This window comes from Dreissena polymorpha, chromosome 8 (genome assembly GCF_020536995.1).
Source record: "Dreissena polymorpha isolate Duluth1 chromosome 8, UMN_Dpol_1.0, whole genome shotgun sequence".
NCBI classification, from domain to species: Eukaryota; Metazoa; Mollusca; class Bivalvia; order Myida; family Dreissenidae; genus Dreissena; species Dreissena polymorpha.
In genome coordinates, this window is record NC_068362.1 from 16,564,685 (window position 1) to 16,586,392 (window position 21,708).

The 21,708-nt window shown below is 31.9% G+C and overlaps 1 protein-coding gene across 1 annotated transcript in view; it reads right to left on the minus strand.

Annotated features, from left to right (window-relative positions):
* Window positions 1-838: 838 nt before the first annotated feature.
* Window positions 839-21,708, minus strand: part of LOC127840348 (cholecystokinin receptor-like) — a 26,757-nt gene continuing 5,887 nt past the window's right edge. The window contains exons 3-4 of the mRNA XM_052368756.1: window positions 1,458-1,835; window positions 839-1,242 (exon numbers count right to left, since the gene is read on the minus strand). Coding sequence (XP_052224716.1) covers window positions 839-1,242; window positions 1,458-1,835 — 782 coding nt within the window. The remainder of the gene's footprint in view (window positions 1,243-1,457; window positions 1,836-21,708) is intronic.

Sequence of the window (21,708 nt, forward strand, 5' to 3'; positions counted from 1 at the left end):
AAATTAAGTTTAGGTGTAATGTGCCGTCCCTAACTAGCCGGTGTACACTGCACGTGCCCTTAGCCTCGTTGTTCCAGAGTGATGCTCATATATATTGAATATGTTATTTATATTTATACAAGAACGGTAATGTCCAGATATCGTTAAACAATATACAAACTGCTCAAAGTAAAAGCAAATGATGCCAACTTGAGCCTTTGGACATCTGGATGTTTGGAACATTTGTGTCTTGTTCTGAGAAAACTCGGCATAAGGCATGTGCGTAAAGTGTCGTCCCAGATTAGCTAGTGCAGTCCGCACAGGCTAATCAAGGCCGACACTTTCCGCCTTAACTGGATTTTCGTGTAGAAGAGACTTCCTTTAAACGAAAAATATCATAAAAGCGGAAAGTGTCGTCTCTGATTAGCCTGTGCGAACTGCACAGGCTAATCTGGGACGACACTTTACGCACATAAATTATACCCAGTTCTCTCAGAACGCGACTCATTTGTATAACACGTGTTTTAACGTATAGTATCACACTCACCGATTTGGTTTATTTTTCTACATAAAAATCTACAATTAAACAGCATAAATAATGTATAATAGAAAGTGAGACACTTGAATTCTAAATCCGCGAATATGGTTACGTACACAATCGCCTCTGGTATAGTTATACAAATAAATCATAGAATGTACTTGGTATTTAACAAACAATAAAACACACAACATAAACAACGTATAGCATTATTCGAATATGCTTCATATATAATATGAAATATTTAAAAAATTTGGTCACATCGTCTGTTAACATAACTATATGTCGTCATCAATTGCAATCAGAAAGTGTCATCCATCTTTACCATCGAATGGCTGTAAATGATTGATGGCGAGTGGGTAGGGGTTTCGAGCAACGCACATTCTCCTGAAAACCTCGCCTGAAACTCCTACTCATAAAGCAGTATGTTATTTGATGTATACAAGACGATGTATAAGCTAAAAGTAAAATGAATGATTTAGTTAGTGGAGAGATGTAATAAAACACAGAACGGAAATCAAATGCCTCCCATGAGTTGAGAAGTGTTAATGGAGCCCAACACAGGAAATACTGTAAAACGACCACCACTAGCATTCTAATAACTCGTTTCCGGCTCGACGGGTCATGATTTGTACGATTTCCGTCGAGTGTCATTGACTGAGTGCTTTCACCACGTTCATTCAGTAGGGGTGTTTGCCGTATGAACCTCTCTCGCGATGTTGTGTCTGTAAAATGACAGTAAATTAATGTTGTTGTTTTTTAATAATTCGTTCATATGGCTCTTTAGACATGTATTGACGCATAAAGTGTTGAATCTGATTCAATATAATGTAAATGATGAACTTAATGGAAATAACAAATAATAACTTTACGCCAAAAAAAAAGATGACACTTCATTTTACGGGCATTTATTCTTCAGAATAAAGCAATCGATACTCACCAGATGGTGCTTCCATTTGTGTAGAAACCATCCAAAGTTTTTTGGCAACAAGGCTATAAAACGATCCCATCGTCAGAAGAGGAAGTAGCAAAAGAATCACTGCCAATAAAATGCTGTACATAACGTCGATTTTAAAGCGCAGCAAGATTTCCGGCCATACTTCCCGGCACGCCTGACCGCCAGTCTGGATCTTAATTACCCTGTGGAACATGGCGATGGGGGACATCACGGTGAGGACACTGGCCCAGATGCCGATCAGCATTCTACGGGCGTGCGAGAGTGTTTGCCAGCGTCGTGACCGCAGTGGTTCACATATGGCGTAGTAACGTTCCAGAGAAATAGCAACCAGGGTGTAACAGCTCACACCAACCGACACCGCTAAAACGGATACAATAACTTAAAAGAAATACTTTTGGGGAATATAATTTTTAATTTAACATTGTGTTATTATGATGTAATGTTCAAACTGGTTGTAATATACAGGTTGCATAGATAACTTATTTATTTTAATGATTTAATACATTGATTACATTTAGATTATCATTTACAAAACCTCATCTGCAACCGACATCGGATTGCCAACATAGCAAATACAACATGTACTTGGAGTGAATCAATATTTTCCGTCTAATAACGGACGGCATAAGCTTAAATGAAAAGAAGTAATGTCTATATAAGACTCCATTTCCATATTTGGTTAAAGCATCTGAGCACTTTGATATTGCCTTTCCAGTTATATAGGTTTAAATCGGCGTATTTATTCAATACGGTAAATACTTATGAGCGCATTTATGTCCTATAACGTCCCAAAACAAAGTTTTCATTTCCTTAAATTGCCATTCGTGATATACAATTTTCGTACTTGGATAATAATGATTATTTTAACTTGACTTTCGACAAGTATTTACATAAAGCATAGTACGGTGACGAGTAACCACTTGTAAGAAGGATCGATGCCCACCATTAAAATCACGCGTTGGGAGCCAGAAGAAGTCACGTTGTCATTGGCGATGGGTGAGCTGCCTATGTTAAGCGTTATGTTAACAAAATGAGCCGCCCTTTAACATGTGCGTAAAGTGTCGTCCCAGAAGGGCCTTTCAAGTCGTCACTGGCTAATAAGGGGTTTTATGCTTTTTTGGAATTTTCCGTTAACAGAAAGTCTCTTCGTAGCAAATATCAGTCACCATGCGGACTGCATATACTAATCTGAGATGACAATTTACGAACATGCATTTTTCCCAGTGTTCACAGAACAAGCCTCATATTTACTAATGATACTTAGCAATGGTAACCATAAAAACACTTGCCAATTTAATAAAAAATGCATAGACCAGACATTCATTTGAGACGAATGTGATTGCTATACACTTGCTATACACGAAACTGGTTGTCGTCGACGCTTTTATCCGACAACTACACAATACGAAGCCCCAAAGCTTTATCACTTTTTATTTAGTCATGAATATCTTCGCAAATTTTATTGAACGAAAATTTAAAATCTGGAAGAATTTGCACAGTTATTTGGTTATCTAATTGACAATTCAAACGCTGTGGAAATAATAGTTTCATTTAAGATTTCATATGCAGACTTTCGGAAAAACAAGAATGGTATGGCAAATCTGTTTCAGATAGGTTTACAATTTTGTTAGCCTCTTTTGAATATAATATTTTGACTTGCTTCCTACACGTCTGTGCTTTGTAAGATCAATAGTCACTACACATCCGTGGAGATACGCCTAGAAAAAAATACCATGAACTAAAAATTGTTGTTAATTATGTGATGGCTTTGATTTAGAAAACGATTACTATTGTATTTGTTAATGATGCAATTACAGCCAGCGATCTAAAAAAAAAGTAATTCATTGTATATCAACCTGTTTCTATGTTAATTTCACAAATAAGAGGTTCCATGTGGCAATCATCATGTTTTATGTATTTAAATATAACAGGAGAATTTGTTATAAACAATACCATTATAAGTAATACTGTTTAATAAATTTCATAACCGTCTCGTCTGACAACCATATATAAGTATGTTAATGTAGTACAAGCTAATTACAAAAGACACTTTTCGCTTTTAATCGATGTTGCGTTAAAGGGGCCTTTTCACAGATTTTGGCATTTTTTAACTTATTCATTAAATGCTTTATATCGATAAATGTAAACATTGGATCGTAAAAGCTCCAGTAAAAAATCAAGAATAAAATTATAAAAAGGAAAAGAACATTGCCCGGACCAGGTTTCGAACCAGTGACCCCTGGAGTCCTGCCAGAGTCCTGAAGTAAAAACGCTTTAGCCTACTGAGCTATTCCGCCGAGTACACATGTTGAACGTATTTTATACCTTATATAAGCAATCTTCGTAGTTTCACAAAATTTAACGACAAAAACAGAACTCTCCAAATTATTCAATCGTTTCGCGTTGCAACGCTTTATAATTTTTAGGTTTTAAAATCGTCAAAAGATGCATATAATGGCTCTATTAGACCATGGTAAATGTTCAGTTTTACTGTTTCCTCACAAATATCATAACTCAAACGAAAATTTGCGAATCTGAAACAACTTTTTTCAATTTTGTCAATTTACCAAAGCGTGAAAAGATCCATTTAAAGGGGAAGTATCATCTAAACGCAATCCCCGGAAAGTGTTGTCTCTGATGATCTTGTGCGGACTTAACTGGCTTAACTGGGACGATACTTTATGCACATGACTTAAGCACCGATTTCCCAAAACAATCCTCATATTTAAAAGAGGACCATATTATATCAAAAATGGTTTTTAAGGGAATTGACAATATATTTTCCCTAGATGTCTGGTAAATGTCGTATTTATTTTTAATCAAAGGGGATTTTTAGACACAAACTGTAATAATCTTTTCATGGGAAAGAACGATATGCTGCTCCTGGGAGACCTGGGCTATTAAGTTTATGGTTCAGAGCTTAATGGGAAAAATATGTTTTATATTTGGAACAGAACACAAAATGTCGTTTCGACCATGAAAGTGGAACATGCTATGAACATGGAATTAAAATACGTCCATTGAATTTGTCTGAGACCTTTAAGAAGCACAATGGAAACATAATCGAAATTAACGATCGACTAACATCTTATATACCTCATGCATTTCTCAGTGTGTTGCAAAATTCTTATACAATTTATGCAGAAACATTATAGTCATACATAAAACGAATTGTAACAATTTTTTGTAGACAGGTGATTATATATTAATTACCCTTTTAGTAATATTCTATATTTTTCTTAGTGATGGCCCACATAATTTATAAATTGCATTTGAAACGTCTTTAAACGTATGTTTTATTAACGCTCGTCATAGTAAAGACGCGAAATAAATTTCTTAATACGATTTGATTTGATAGTATAGTCATAATTATATATTGTTATGCCTACAACAATATATACGTTCTTATTTTAGAATTGTATCTGGTCAGGAAAATCAAAATCCATGACTACCCTATCTGATATGCCTAGTCCTTAGTCTGCTAGCTTGTATACCCGTTTCTTATAAACACAATAACTAAGCATTAAAGAGAAAAAAGAACTTTCATTAAAGACCTAAAAAAATCTGAGAGTCTTTTTTCGGCGATGTGATTAAAGTGTTGTCTCTGATACGCCAGTACAATCCACAATGGCTAATCAGGGACAGCACGTTCCGCACAGACTGGATTTTCTAGAAGAGCCATGATCATATAAAAGCAGAGGAACGCGGCCTGGGTTTCTTTCTTACTAGTTCTCCAGAGCCTTAAACGGCATATGTTATCTTTAAGCTAAAATACAGTTACATAAACTTGAACGTTTGCTGTATGTTTAGACATCAGCGCAGTTTACTTAATTACCAAGTTTGCATGCACACATTTGACTGCAAACGTATGTACTCCCGTTCATGTCAAAAGAATGCTATCTTTGTAATACGTTTGTATTTATTGTCCACTAGTGTCTAGACTCAGAGAAATATATGGCCAATACCGTTATTTATATAAGATTTATAAAACATTTTAAAATGATAGCCACATTCATAGAATAAAGAAATTCAAATAATTCGACTAAAACTAACGAAAAGATATAATATTTCTAGATCTTTTCAATAACCAATGTCAATGATATTTATTGTAAATCATACCAATGTCTTTTGGGGGAAACATATTTTTTAAATAAATCTCAGTGAACCGGTCTTAACAAGACAGCACATTTGTCATCGTGTCAATCTATTCAATAACGACGAACCAGATTCTGCGATCAATTTCAATTCTGACGTTTTAGCAAATTCACTAAACGGTGCGTGTCTTTGAGATATTTCTGTTACAATCAATTTTTTTTTTTTTATTCAATATCATACATACAATGTAAACATGTATATGAGCATACAACACAGTGATTGTACAAAGCAATAAAGTTCAGACATGTTATACAAGATATGCTAATATATATATATATATTTTAGAGAGGAAAGAAAAGAACAACAGAGAAATAGTTATGAACAATGATGAGTTGTATAAAGTCTGAAGAAAGCATTGTTACAACCCGTTTTGCAATAAACCCGTTTTGCAATAAAATTATTGCAAAACGGGTTGGAGTGTCTTATTGCAATTTTTTTTTTAAACAACCCGTTTTGCAATAAACCCGTTTTGCAATAAAATTATTGCAAAACGGGTTGGAGTGTTTTATTGCATTTTTTTTTAAACAACCCGTTTTGCAATAAACCCGTTTTGCAATAAAATTATTGCAAAACGGGTTGGAGTGTTTTATTGCATTTTTTTTTAACAACCCGTTTTGCAATAAACCCGTTTTGCAATAAAATCACCACACATTTATTTGCAATAATTTCATTGCAAAACGGGTTGGAGTGTCTTATTGCAATTAGAATTATGTATAACAACCCGTTTTGCAATAAACCCGTTTTGCAATAAAATCACCACACATTTATTTGCAATAATTTCATTGCAAAACGGGTTGGAGTGTCTTATTGCAATGAGAATTTTGTATAACAACCCGTTTTGAAATAAACCCGTTTTGCAATAAAATCATCACTCTTGTATTTATTCAAATGGATTGGAATAGTTAAAAGTGATGTTCAAATTTTGTATTTAAATAATATTGTTTTAAAATAGACAAAACTGTGAGTTAAAACTTAAAATTAAAAAGCATGGAAGGTGGTGAATTTCGAGATTTAATACGATAAAACAAAACAGAATGTGTGTCGAAACGTGTTGAAGTGTCTTCATGCAACGTCAGTTGTGAGTTACAAACCGTTTCGCAATACAATCATCACCTATATACTATTTGTTTCAAATTGATTTGAAACGGCATAAAGGAAGTTTAAAATGTCGCCTGCAAGGTAAATATGATACAACTAAACTGAATGTATATATGAAGTGATTTTCACCAATTGGGAAATTAAGTGAAAACAACCCAGAAGTGCAATAACTTTATTGCAAAACGGGTTGGAGTGTTTTATTGCAATTTGTAATTTTTATAACAACCTGTTTAGCAATTAGCCCGTTTTTTCAAAAATTTTATTGCAAAACGGGTTGGAGCGTCTTATTGCAATTTGAAATTTTTATAACAACCCATTTTGCAATAATAACATGACACATGCATTAACTAATTCAAATGGAATGGAAAGATTAAAAAGGAAATTTAAAATATCGTATTGAAATAATATTATTTCCAAATAAAGACAAAACTGTTAGTTTCCACTAAAAAGTAAAAAGCATTGAAGGCGATGCATTTCGAGATTGAATGCGATAAAACAATACAAAATGTAAATAGAAAGTGTTTCAACCTATTAAGTACTGAAGTGAAGATAACGCCGAAATGCAATAATTTACTTAAAAAACGTGTTGAAGTGTCTTCATGCAATGTGAGTTGTGTGTAACAAACCGTTTCGCAATAAAATCATCACATATATACTATTTTTTTCAAATTTCTTTGAAACGGAATAAAGTAAGTTTAAAATGTCGCCTTCAAGGTAAATATGATAAAACTAGAGTGAATGTATATATTTATGAAGTGATTTTCACCAATTGGGGAATTAAATGAAGACAACCCAGAAGTGCAATAATTTTATTGCAAAACGGGTTGGAGTGTTTTATTGCAATTTGTAATTTGTATAACAACCCGTTTTGCAATAAACCCGTTTTGCAATAATTTTATTGCAAAACGGGTTGGAGCGTTTTATTGCAATTTGATTTTTTTTATAACAACCCGTTTTGCAATAAACCCGTTTTGCAATAATACAATGACACGTGTATTAATTAATTTAAATTGATTGTAAACATTAAAAAGGATATTTAAAATATCGTTTTTTTTTATTTCCAAATATGGACACTCCAGCCCGTTTTGCAATAAAATAATTGCACTTCTGGGTTGTCTTCATTTAATTCCCCAATTGGTGAAAATCACTTCATAAATATATACATTCACTCTAGTTTTATCATATTTACCTTGAAGGCGACATTTTAAACTTACTTTATGCCGTTTCAAAGAAATTTGAAAAAAATAGTATATATGTGATGATTTTATTGCGAAACGGTTTGTTACACACAACTCACATTGCATGAAGACACTTCAACACGTTTTTTCAGTAAATTATTGCATTTCGGCGTTATCTTCACTTCAGTACTAAATAGGTTGAAACACTTTCTATATACATTTTGTATTGTTTTATCGCATTAAATCTCGAAATGCATCGCCTTCAATGCTTTTTACTTTTTAGTGGAAACTAACAGTTTTGTCCATATTTGGAAATATAAAAAAAAACGATATTTTAAATATCCTTTTTAATGTTTACAATCAATTTGAATTAATTAATACACGTGTCATTGTATTATTGCAAAACGGGTTTAATGCAAAACGGGTTGTTATAAAAAAAATCAAATTGCAATAAAACGCTCCAACCCGTTTTGCAATAAAATTATTGCAAAACGGGATAATTGCAAAACGGGTTGTTATACAAATTACAAATTGCAATAAAACACTCCAACCCGTTTTGCAATAAAATTATTGCACTTCTGGGTTGTCTTCATTTAATTCCCCAATTGGTGAAAATCACTTCATAAATATATACATTCACTCTAGTTTTATCATATTTACCTTGAAGGCGACATTTTAAACTTACTTTATTCCGTTTCAAAGAAATTTGAAAAAAATAGTATATATGTGATGATTTTATTGCGAAACGGTTTGTTACACACAACTCACATTGCATGAAGACACTTCAACACGTTTTTTAAGTAAATTATTGCATTTCGGCGTTATCTTCACTTCAGTACTTAATAGGTTGAAACACTTTCTATTTACATTTTGTATTGTTTTATCGCATTCAATCTCGAAATGCATCGCCTTCAATGCTTTTTACTTTTTAGTGGAAACTAACAGTTTTGTCTATATTTGGAAATAATATTATTTTAATACGATATTTTAAATTTCCTTTTTAATCTTTCCATTCCATTTGAATTAGTTAATGCATGTGTCATGTTATTATTGCAAAATGGGTTGTTATAAAAATTACAAATTGCAATAAAACACTCCAACCCGTTTTGCAATAAAGTTATTGCACTTCTGGGTTGTTTTCACTTAATTTCCCAATTGGTGAAAATCACTTCATATATACATTCAGTTTAGTTGTATCATATTTACCTTGCAGGCGACATTTTAAACTTCCTTTATGCCGTTTCAAATCAATTTGAAACAAATAGTATATATGTGATGATTGTATTGCGAAACGGTTTGTAACTCACAACTGACGTTGCATGAAGACACTTCAACACGTTTCGACACACATTCTGTTTTGTTTTATCGTATTAAATCTCGAAATTCACCACCTTCCATGCTTTTTAATTTTAAGTTTTAACTCACAGTTTTGTCTATTTTAAAACAATATTATTTAAATACAAAATTTGAACATCACTTTTAACTATTCCAATCCATTTGAATAAATACAAGAGTGATGATTTTATTGCAAAACGGGTTTATTGCAAAACGGGTTGTTATACAAAATTCTCATTGCAATAAGACACTCCAACCCGTTTTGCAATGAAATTATTGCAAATAAATGTGTGGTGATTTTATTGCAAAACGGGTTTATTGCAAAACGGGTTGTTAAAAAAAAATGCAATAAAACACTCCAACCCGTTTTGCAATAATTTTATTGCAAAACGGGTTTATTGCAAAACGGGTTGTTTAAAAAAAAAATGCAATAAGACACTCCAACCCGTTTTGCAATAATTTTATTGCAAAATAGTTTATTGCAAAACGGGTTGTAACAAAGCATACTGGACTTGTGTGTTTTGTTGTATATTCACAATGATCTTGTCCGATTGAGAAAAAAAATAAACAAAACTATTTTAGAGGGATAAACTAACATTAGAGTGAAATGTATATTAGTGGACAAAACATTATGAGAATTTAATCCGATTCCATTTTTGTTCAAAGATTTGTAATGTGTCATTACTGAGGGCTATTTCTTTCTCAATCTCGATTTTTAGTTTAAGACTATGGACAAAACAATTAAAATTTGGTACTTGTTTTTTGTACTTCATGTTTAAGATAAAATATTTCATCAATATAACCATAAAATTCACAATATTATTACAGTCTATTGATTTCAATGAGTTAATTCCGAAACTTACATCTAAGAAAGATAGTTTAATGTTTAGTTGATGTTGTTCAAGAAAAGATATTAATTGATTCCAAATAGGCTGGATGTGTTTGCACTCCCAAAAAAGATGTTCTATAGTTTCAATGTTTTCACTGCAGAAGTCACACAGATTTGAGTTAGATAATTTGCATTTATAGAGATATTTATTTGTAGCTATAATTCTATGGATGTATTTATATTGAAAATTTCTCAGTGTGCTTTCAATTGTTGCTTTATATGGCATGGTAAATATGTGTTTCCAATTTAGTTCATTTTCTCCAAAAAGGACTTGCCATTTATTTTTGATTTTGGAGTTTTCTGTAGGGTTTTTAATTTGTAGTGTGTAAAATATTTTATTTGTTTTGTTTTTTCTTCCAAGTGTGTTTTCTACAAATGTTGTTTGAGTACATGGTGTATTATTTGTATTGATTTCAGATTTAATATGTATGGGTATGCTTTTGATTAGTGTGTAGTACTTCAGAAAATTATTTGAAGGTATTCCGTATATGTAGCATATATTATCAAAAGAGTAGAAATCCTTAATTCTGTAGTCATATAATTGGTCGACATATTTAATGCTTCGTTCAAACCAGTCTTTATAGAAAAACGTCTTATTGTTTGACGTTATGTCTTTATTATTCCATATTATTGTTTTACTGCTGGTTTGGGTTTCTAAATTATGAGTGACATCACTCCACGCTGATAGAACATCAGACAGAAATATGTTTTCGTTTGCAATTTCATGTAAGATAGTATTGCTGATGTTACATTCAAAGAGTAAGGAGTCACCATATTTTTTTAGGATTTTCTGGTAGAATAATTTCTATTTACTCGTATTGGTACTATCTAGGTATCTTTTAACCCAGCTGCATTTGATTGCATTCAAGAATGAGTCAATGTTCGTTAATTGGATACCTCCATTTTCTACAGATTGAATTAGCTGAGTTCTTTTTATTTTATCAGGCTTACCGTCCCATATGAAATTAAATATTGATGATTTTATATCGTTAATAACATCAATTGGTGGATTTGGGAGAACTGTAAATACATATATTAACTTAGGAAGTGCAAACGTTTTCAATACTGTGTTTTTTTCCAATAAGTGTAAGTTTACGATGATGCCATGATTTTAAGCAGTTTTTAAAATTCTGTAATTTAGGTAGTATGTTTTTTAGAACTGTATCCTTTTCATTATTTGTGAAAGTAATTCCTAACGTTGTGGCTTCATCGGATGTCCAATTAAATTTCATTTCTTTATTATATTGAACATTACTTTGTTTTAATTTACCTACTCGTAGCACAGTACATTTACTTTTGTTTAGTTTAAGACCCGATGTCATTCCGTAAAGGGTTAGCGACTCTATAAGGTTATGGAAAGAATCGTAATTGTCATTTAAAAAATAAGTTGCATCGTCAGCAAATAGGGATTGTTTGATTTCTTCGTCAGGTTCTAGTGATATGCCTTTTATGTGTTTATTTGATTGGATGTGATGTGATAGATACTCGATGCAAATAATAAATAGGGATGATGAGAGTGGACATCCTTGTCGAACCCCTCGTTCGATGTTAAAACTGTTTGAAAAGAAGCCATTGTTAATGATTATACTGTTAATATCGGTATAGAATAGTTTGACCCATTGAATGAGACTTTCACCAAAGTTCATATTTTCTAAGCAAGAGAACATAAATGAATGATCAAGCGAATCGAATGCCTTTTCAAAGTCTGCAAAGAATATTAGACCAGGATTATTTGAATTGTTGAAATAGTTTATGCATTCTTGGATAAGACGAACGTTTTCACCAATGTAACGTCCTTTTATGAAACCAGATTGAGATTTTGAAATGATTGATGGTAATATTTTTTTAATTCTGTTTGCTATACTTTTAGTTGCAATTTTATAGTTATTGTTAAGTAAACTTATCGGGCGCCAGTTTGATAATGGTTTTTGTAGCGTAGTTAAGTTTTCGTTGTTAAATGAATAGTTAAGTGAATTAATTAGATGTGTTTTTATATCATTCCAGAATATTTTATAAAATTCGATTGTGATGCCATCAGATCCTGGGCTTTTGTTATTTTGCATTTCTTTTAGGGCTAATCCACATTCATATTCATTAAGCAATCCGTCGCACAGTTGTTTTTCCTCCTGGTTTAAAGCGTGATGTGTATTTTTAAAAAGGGTGTTATTTTCAACATTTTTTCTTTTATAGGGGGTTTCGAAAAATAAACGTTGTTCTTCTAGTATTTGAGTTCTGTTTATTATATCTTTGCCATTGACTACTAATTTGTGTACAGTTTTTTGTTCACTTCTACGTTTTTCAATGTTTGCGAAATATTTTGTATTTTTTTCATTGTGTTCAACATGCTGTGCACGCGCTCTTAGTATTATTCCATTGAGATGTGTATGATAGATTCCATCTAATATTTGTTTTTTTAATGTTATTTCATTTTCAATGTCGGTGGTATCATTTGTGTTTGTTTGATGCAATTGTTTTTCAAGTGTTTTAATGGTTTTGATGGTGTCAGTTTCAAGTTTGTGTGTTTCTTTTTGTTTAAATGATGTGTATCTAATTGTTGTGTTACGTATATTTCCTTTAATTACTTCCCATAAGGTGTTTGGGTTTGCATCTTTATTATTTTGAACTGTATTTAATATTTCCTGTTTTATTTGTGTTTGATATTGTGTATCTAATAAAATGCTGTTGTTAATTTTAAAGTATCCTGGGCCTCTTTCAGGTTGTATATTGTGGAGTTTAAGTTCAACTAGAGAGTGGTCAGTCATAAATCCTGGTTTTATGTTACATGTGTCAATAATGTTGCAAAGAGATTCAGATATTAAAAAATAGTCTAATCTACAAAATATTGTTGGTTTTGTGTTTGAGTGCCAGGTGAATTTGCTTTCGTTTGGGTATACTGTACGCCAGATATCTATCATATTGTAGGTTACAATTATGTTATTTAAAATGTTTCTATTTTTAGTATGAGTATAAAGGTTTCCATTCTTTTTATCCAATAATGGGTTCAGGACAGTATTGAAATCACCACCGATTATAATATTTTTATCTTGGTTATTAATTATAAAGGATTGTAATGTTTCGTAAAATGTGGAATCGTCTATGTTAGGGCCGTAGACGTTGATTAGTGTTATTTGTGTTTCGTGTATTTTGATATCTATACTTGCTTGTCTACCAATTATTATTTCCTTAAAGTTATCGACTGTGACCCCTATATTATTTTTTATCAGAAAGGCAATGCCTTGTTTATTAGTATGTTCTCCACTGAGATAGATTTCTCCGTCCCATTCATCTTTTAAGGTTTGTGCTAAAGTAGGTGTCCAATGACATTCTTGTAAAAGGCATATACTATATTATTTTCGTCTAACCATTTGAAGATTTTTATTCGTTTGTCTTTATTGTTTAATCCTTTAACATTTAAAGTACATAATTTAATCATTTAAGTGGGTGGAGGGTGATGTGAATGGTAATTTGTATGTGCTTGTCCAGTTAGTTTCTATCTTAAAACATGTCCAGTTTGTTTCTATTATAAGACATAGGATGTCCATACATACAAACAAAAATAGAAAACAAAAATTATGGATACAGAAAGATGAATATTCCTTAGATATGAAGAAGCGAAAAGAAATAATCACAAAAGTGAGAAAAAACACAATGAACCACTGGTCCCAACTAGGAAACAAACATAATAGACAGAGAAACATAAAATTGAAAATGACAATAAGTGTAATGGTAGTTTGGCTAAACATTACAAAGATAAAGAGAATAAAAGAGCATATGCAATCAGTGGATAGTATATTTTTTCATTATCTTTCAAACAGTTATGTTGAAATTAAGAATTTTGTTATATTTTTAAGTGCAGATATCAATCAATATAATGTTATTTAAATTTATTAAGTTGATTTATTTTTAAAATAACAAAAATGTATTAAAATTATGCTATTTCATTGGACGCATTTTTTTAAATGCAGAAATGAAACAATATAAAGTTAATAAGATATGAATAACTGTGTTTTTATATATAACAAACAAAAAACACACGTAATGAAACATTGGACGCATTTTTTTAAATGCAGAAATGAAACAATATAAAGTTAATAAGATATGAATAACTGTGTTTTTATATATAACAAACAAAAAACACACGTAATGAAACACTTTTTGAATTCTTATGGAAGATTATTGTTAATTTCATGTAATCATAAGATCAATAAAATTAACGTATAATTGCCATTAACAATTGACTATTTACAAATTATACATGTAATAGTAGCATTAAACAAAAATCGATAACAGTGGTTATGCGACTGTTGGTTTAAGTTATGTACAATAAGGTAGGCAACAGGAGATGTCAATGGTTTAAGTTATGTACAATTAAGTCGGCAACAAGAGATGTCAATGGTTTAAGTAATGTACAAATAAGTAGGCAACAAGCGATGTCAATGGTTCAAGTTATGTACAAGTAAGCAGTCAACAAGAGATGTCGATCTGAAGCGGTAACAAATATTTAAAAAACCCCAGATATTTTCAGATTAAACATGGAAAAATACACACACGTTTCATGGATCAAAGCCTTAACATATTAATGACACCTTCTTTTAAGGATTAATATCTATAATTGAATTACAGATGCTTTATCAGGAGAATACTAGAACAGTTTTGCTTATGTTACAATCAATTTACCTCAAAAGCACTGACACCTGTTTGTGTTGTCAGAAAAAAAATACCTGAGAAATACGCGACAGTGTAATACCGAAATATGTATTAGATTTTCTTTATTTCAGAGTAAATATAATACTACGCGGTAATTACCTTGTTATTGTGAACAGTACATTTATAACAATCAAATTAAAATGGCTACATCATAATTTTTGGCTAAAACAGTATTTAAAGAATGATGGAATGATATGAAACTGCGTTTGAATAAATAATGTAAAATAAGATTGATCATATGTTCATTTTTACATTTGCCTTGGTAACATACCGTTATAAAAGCAAATTGTATAACTAGGTTTAAGTGCATCTATTACTCTAACATTACACGGAAACACTAAAGACTGGTCTTAAAATTGCGGATGAAGCCGAGAATTCACATTTCCGTAGACGAGCATATGTTCAAAGCTTCCGAATGCATTTGAGTGTTTATGTTGCAACCTACAATTGTCATTGATCGTTTATTTTTTAATTACAAATATAACCACGAATTGTTTACGTTGCAATCACCACTTTTGCCACTTACGGTTGATTTTGCAATCATTAATATTGAAACTGATTGTTTATGTTGCAATCGCCAATATTGTTACTGATTGTTTTAGTCGCATTCACTGATATTGCAACTGATTATTTATGTTGAAATCACTAATATTGTAACTGAATGTTTATGTTGCACTCACTAAAATTGCAACTGATTGTTAACGTTACAATCACCTATTTAGTCACTGACTGTTTATTTTGCAATCTCTAATATTGCAACTGATAGTTTAGGTTGCAATCACCTATTTTGACACTGACTGTTAATTTTGCAATAACTCATATTGCAACTGATTGTTTAAGTTGCAATCACCTATTTTGTCACTGACTGTGCATTTTGCAATAACTAATATTGCAACTGATTTTTTATGTTGCAATCACTAATATTGCAACTGTTTTTTTATGTTGCAAAAACGTAAATAGACACTTATTGTTTATGTTGCAATAACTTACATTTCCACTGCTTAACTCAGTGTATACGCGACAGAATAACAATTGTGCGTGCAATACCTGTCTGCCACGATCATTTTATATGAAATAATTTGAGAACTAATAATGTTCATTATTGTTTGCGATATGCATAATCTATTCAAGAAGTGACAACTTCTAGTCTACGAATAACTTGTTTCTGAACTTAGCTTATGGGAGATACATAGTTGTTGTAGATTAAACACGATATTCATATTGTACACCACATATGTTAGCATATCATTCCATGACATGTAAGATTTATTCAATGTTAGAATTCTAACTGGCCTATACAACAGATACTGTAACATACGAGCGAAAAACGCAAATAATTTAATTCAATCATGTATTGTGCGTGTGAACTCTTGTGATGACGAAAACGATCATAGAGTACGTTTTCATTATGACGATGATGATGATGATGATGATGATGATGATGATGATGATGATGATGATGATGATGATGATGATGATGATGATGATGATGATGATGATGATGATGATGATGATGATGATGGTGGTGATGATGATGGTGATGTTGATGATGATGATGATGATGATGATGATGATGATGATGATGATGATGATGATGATGATGATGATGATGATGATGATGATGATGATGATGATGATGATGATGATGATGATGATGATGATGATTGTGATTTTACACCTTAATCCTTGCACTCTATTCTAGTTTACTATACTGCAGACATTTCCAACACAAGTAGTGTCCTTAGTAAAGACGGAATGATGCGATACCCTTCAACATCGCATAATATGTTTTAACACTCAACGATGTTGATTTTTTTTTATACAAAATTCAAAACATTAGGAAAAGTGTAGCTATAGTCTCCGTGCATAAAATGCACATGAAGTAAAACATACGCATGAAAGAAACCTAATATAGGCGGCAGTTCCTTTAATTATGGTAAGAAATCAATTGCAAAACAGTGAGACCGATTCACATACGACGTTACTCTATACTGATGACAGCCTCCGAAGACTGGAAAGTGGTCCACTCTCCTTGGGCCTTATGGATTTACTTTAATAGTGTATCTTGAATAAGCGAAACACTAAAAACTTAATCATAAGAAAAGTCCATTTGGATGTATTTAATCTAAGGCATGTGAAACATGTCTACACAATATAGGCCATTAGATACAAAATTCATTTTATCACCAAACACATATCGTATATGGTGAATATATGTGTAAAAAACCGCAGTTAGTGTATCTTTTTAAGAAATGAAGCTTTAATAATAGCCCATTTTTTACGTTTATTTGATTGCAAATGATTTATTTAAGAGCCATCAGAGACAGCACTTAACACCTCTTTCTCTGTCGAGCTTTCCATGTTTGATTAGAAACATGCCTTCGAACGCCCTGATAATTGTGTTCAGTTATTTTGTCCGTGAATTGTAAAAGTTGTTACATATTTTTATAATACTAAAAAAGTACTCCAAACGGTAAAATATTTGTATAAAGAAAACTTTTCAAAATTCAAGACAGGCCTTTGAAGGATGAAGAATATGTATTTTATAATGCTGAAATCTGAAATCTTGTTTAAAAATAAAAGAAGAAGAACTGAGCCGATATTTATATGTGTTGCATTTTATCGTATCGAAAGTTTCAATTCTGTTTTTGCTAATCATCAGTTAATTTATTTGCATTTTAAATATCTTTAACTACGTTTCAATTAGATTGATATTCGATAAGTAAATGTTTTAGTTAACAAGCAAATGCTACAATAGGTTATGTATTTTGCGAGCATTGCCATATTTTATGTATGTTGCCGAATAACTCGTATATGCAGTATCTGTGCACTATTAAGGTATATTTGATGCCGGCAAACTTGTGTTCATAAACTTCTGAATTTAAAATTTTGAAGCACATTTCAGTCTTACTCTTAACGCGGCAATCGAACACGACTGTGAAGTGCCGTAAGTTTAATGGACCATTAATCAGTATACTAGTACACCAAGTCAAAATAGAACAGAACAATACTTTATTACTCCCAGGTATACATAGATACAACATGGGGAACATATAATATACACAGTACAAAATACATTGTTTGTTTCCGGTTCAAGTGCGGGACATTTTGGTATAGGGGGAAGTCATATTTATATAAGCAGTTTGAATCACTTAACAGTTTTAACAGTTACATTGATTGTTTGTTAGTTTTAAATTAAGTTCGCAAAATGGGAGAGATAAAAATTAACATTGGTTTTCAATAATAGCATTTGTGCTTAAACAATAATTTAGTAATAATAATAGTAATTAAATAATAATAATAATAATAATAATAATAATAATAGTAATAATAATAGTAATAATAATAATAATAATAATAGTAATGATAATAATAATAGTAGTAGTAATAATAATAATAATAATAAATATTATTATGATAAAAAAAAATAATAATAATGATATTGATAATAATACGCATAAGAATCATGCATGCACAGAATAACCCTATACATTATCATCATTTACATGAAACGATTTCATAATCAAGATATTCATATTCACAATCTCGTGTATTTTAAGCAGTGTCATAGTCATTGGTAATATACATCAACATAATGTTAGGAATAATTTAACAATAGATAATGTAAGTATACATACATAAGTGCTATTCATTGTTCATCAGAGAAGAAACATCACACAATTATTAACGTGATAAATAACAGTGTTTTATTTACTGGTGTATGGTACGTCTACATAGATTATAATTGTAAGTGTTTATAGAGTCGATGCGGATCATTTCGTGGAATAGCCTCATTTGCGGACTATAGTAAATCACAGGTGACGTCACTGCACTACTGCAGTATTTAACATACGGGTCTTTGCGACCTAGTTTGAGACCGTGTACAGTTAAAAGTTATGGATCACCTCGTGTGATTATTATCGGTTTAGCCAGACGCGTGTTTTTAACAGATGTCGGTGCAAAATTAATTGGATATCACCCGCGAATTGAGGTAAGCCATTTAATAGTTGGAGAGTAAGTAATATATCATGCTTTAAAGTTATACAGTAGGCGTTCGATAAACTTGCATCGTGAATAATTAAAGCAAGTGAGTTCGGAGGCATTGGCGTTTTGTTGTTGTTGTTTTTCGAAGATATAAAACTCAATGCAATAGTCTAATGCCTGATAAATTTCTTCATTATAATTCTGCTAAATTTCGAAAGCTCTTTCATTTCTAATATTGATGACGGCGTCATGATTTCGTTAAATGTTGCATGCCTTTCTATTTGGTTTCCTAAATATCGATGCCGTTCGTTATCAAAATAAGGGCATGTCATTAAATAGTGTTTTTCAGTAGCTATTTCGTGTGTGTTACATAGGTTGCAAAGACGATCATGGAATGGAATGCCTTCATAGCGGCCAGTTTCTACAGGGAGGAGGTGGTTGGCAGTGCGGAATCTAAAGATACTTTGGGACTCATCGGGATGAATTTTAATCAGGTAAGGCTCAAACTCATGGTTACTTTTATAACTGCTGTAGATGCGCCCTTTGTTGCTTATTTGTAGTTCAGCGTTCCATGATTGCTTAAATTGATCAATTAGTGTTTGTTTTATTTGTATGTGGATGTTGTTTTGTGTAATTTGTGTTTGGTTTTGCCAGATGTCTGGTCTTCCAACAGATGTAAGGATTTCTTTAATTTTATTTAACCATTTGAAATTTAAATTTGGTTGTGACAACATATGTTGGTAAGTTAGTAAAGATATTTTGCTTTCTTTGCCTGTTATAAGTCTATTCCAAAAGGAGATCATTTTTGTTTTAATATTAATGCTTAAAGGGTAGCGTCCTAGTTCACCATATAGAAAGTTGATTGGTGTTGACCGACGGGCTTTTGTGATTTTTCTCATGAAATCTTTGTGAACCTGTTCTAATATTTCTAAATTTTCATATCCAAATATTTCTGAGCCATAGGTAAGAATGGGTAGAACAGTATGATCAAAGAGTTTAAAAGCTAAGTCGATAGGTAAATTTGCATTGTTAACACGAGTCCAAAGAAGGTGCATGGCTTTTGAGGCTTGTTCTTTTACATGTTTGCGGGCGTTTAAGAAGGATCCATTACTAGAGAATGTGACGCCAAGATAGTGATAAGTTTTTGTTATTTCAATTGTGTTATTTCCACATTTAAAATTAAAGTTCCTTGTTTGTCTAGCGCCAAAGATAATAACTTTTGTTTTTGTAATATTAATATTTAGGTACCAGTTTTTGCAATAATTATGAAACGTGTTAAGGCTGTTTTGCAGGTCAGAGGCACTACTTGAGACAATGACGGTGTCATCTGCATACAATAGGACCAGAAGCTTAAGCCACAATATTGCAGTATCTGGGTTGATAAGTTCAACCCCAACAGATCCATTTATATGCAGGTATGAATGAAGGTCATTTAAGAAAAGCGAGAAAAGTACTGGTGATAAATTTTCTCCTTGCCTTACTCCTATTTCTGACAAAAAGTACTGGGAGCATTCTCCATTTAGGGAAACGCATGATTTTATGTTACTGTACATATTTAAAAGGACTCTGAAAAAGTTGCCATTAATTTGCGTGCCTAGTACTTTATGCCAGAGGCCAGCTCTCCACACTTTATCGAACGCCTGCGAAAAATCAATGAAGGCGCAGAAAAGTTTTTGTTTGCGTTTTTTAATTATCTCTATTAATGCATGAAGGGTGAAAATATGGTCTGCGCAAGAGTAACCCTTACGGAAGCCAGCTTGATTTTCCTCTAAAATGTTATTTAATTCAAGAAAAGTGTTTAGTCTTTGGTTCAAAATTGAGGTAAACAATTTGCCCATACAGCTGAGCAGTGTTATGGGCCTATAATTGCTCGGTTCAGTTGGGCTCCCTTTGTTTTTAAAAATTGGGATTATAGTGCCTTCAAGCCAGGATAGTGGGATGATACCTGTTTGTAGGACAAAGTTGAACAATTTAGTGTAGAAAGGGAGCAAGATATCTTTTGTTGATTTGATGTATTCATTTAATATGTGATCGGAAGGACTAGGTGCTTTTGAATTTTTCAGTTTTAGTATACATAAATATATACATAGTATAAATAATTGCGATGAAAGATACATGTATACTCTAGGGAACCAATGAATGAATGTAATAGCTTGTTATTTCCCTAAGAGCTCTTGCATTTAAATTAAACTCAATTCAGTTATAGTAAAAGATTGTAATAATATCCATAAAAACATAACACTATCTAACATATTGGCAAACATTTAACGCCATTAAGTGTCATGTTTATCATGACATATACGATACACGAGCTTTTTCCTAAGCTTTTCAAATAATATAAATGATCAAACCACATTGGAAGATTCGATCTTGGCACGGTGGCCCATAAATAAGCCGCCCTTAAGTCTAGGTTTCATCCAAAATACATTCAAATTTCTGGTTTTATTTATCGTAAAATTTGAATAAAAATGTTGCAAATGCTGATCTGCATGTTACATACTTAATGACGATGCTCTAATTACCACACTTATACGATCAATGCAATACAATGGCTCTTTCAATTAATACATGAATGTACAATGCTGCCAAGCTCGTTTTTGCAATGCAACTGAATATAAATGAGCCTCGCCTCGACCTGGAAAAATGGGATTTAATGCATTTGCGTAAAGTGACGTCCAAAATAAGCGTTTGCAGCGGTACAGGCTAATCAAGAACGACATTGTCAGCCTAAAGCAGATTTTCGCTAGGAAGACTTCTTTTAAACGAAAATACAATATTATGAGCGGAAAGTGTCGTCTACTGAAACTGGTTTGTAAACAACATTAATTTATACTTAAATATGATTGCCAATAGTATCGCGTATACGATACACCTTTCGAAGACGGAG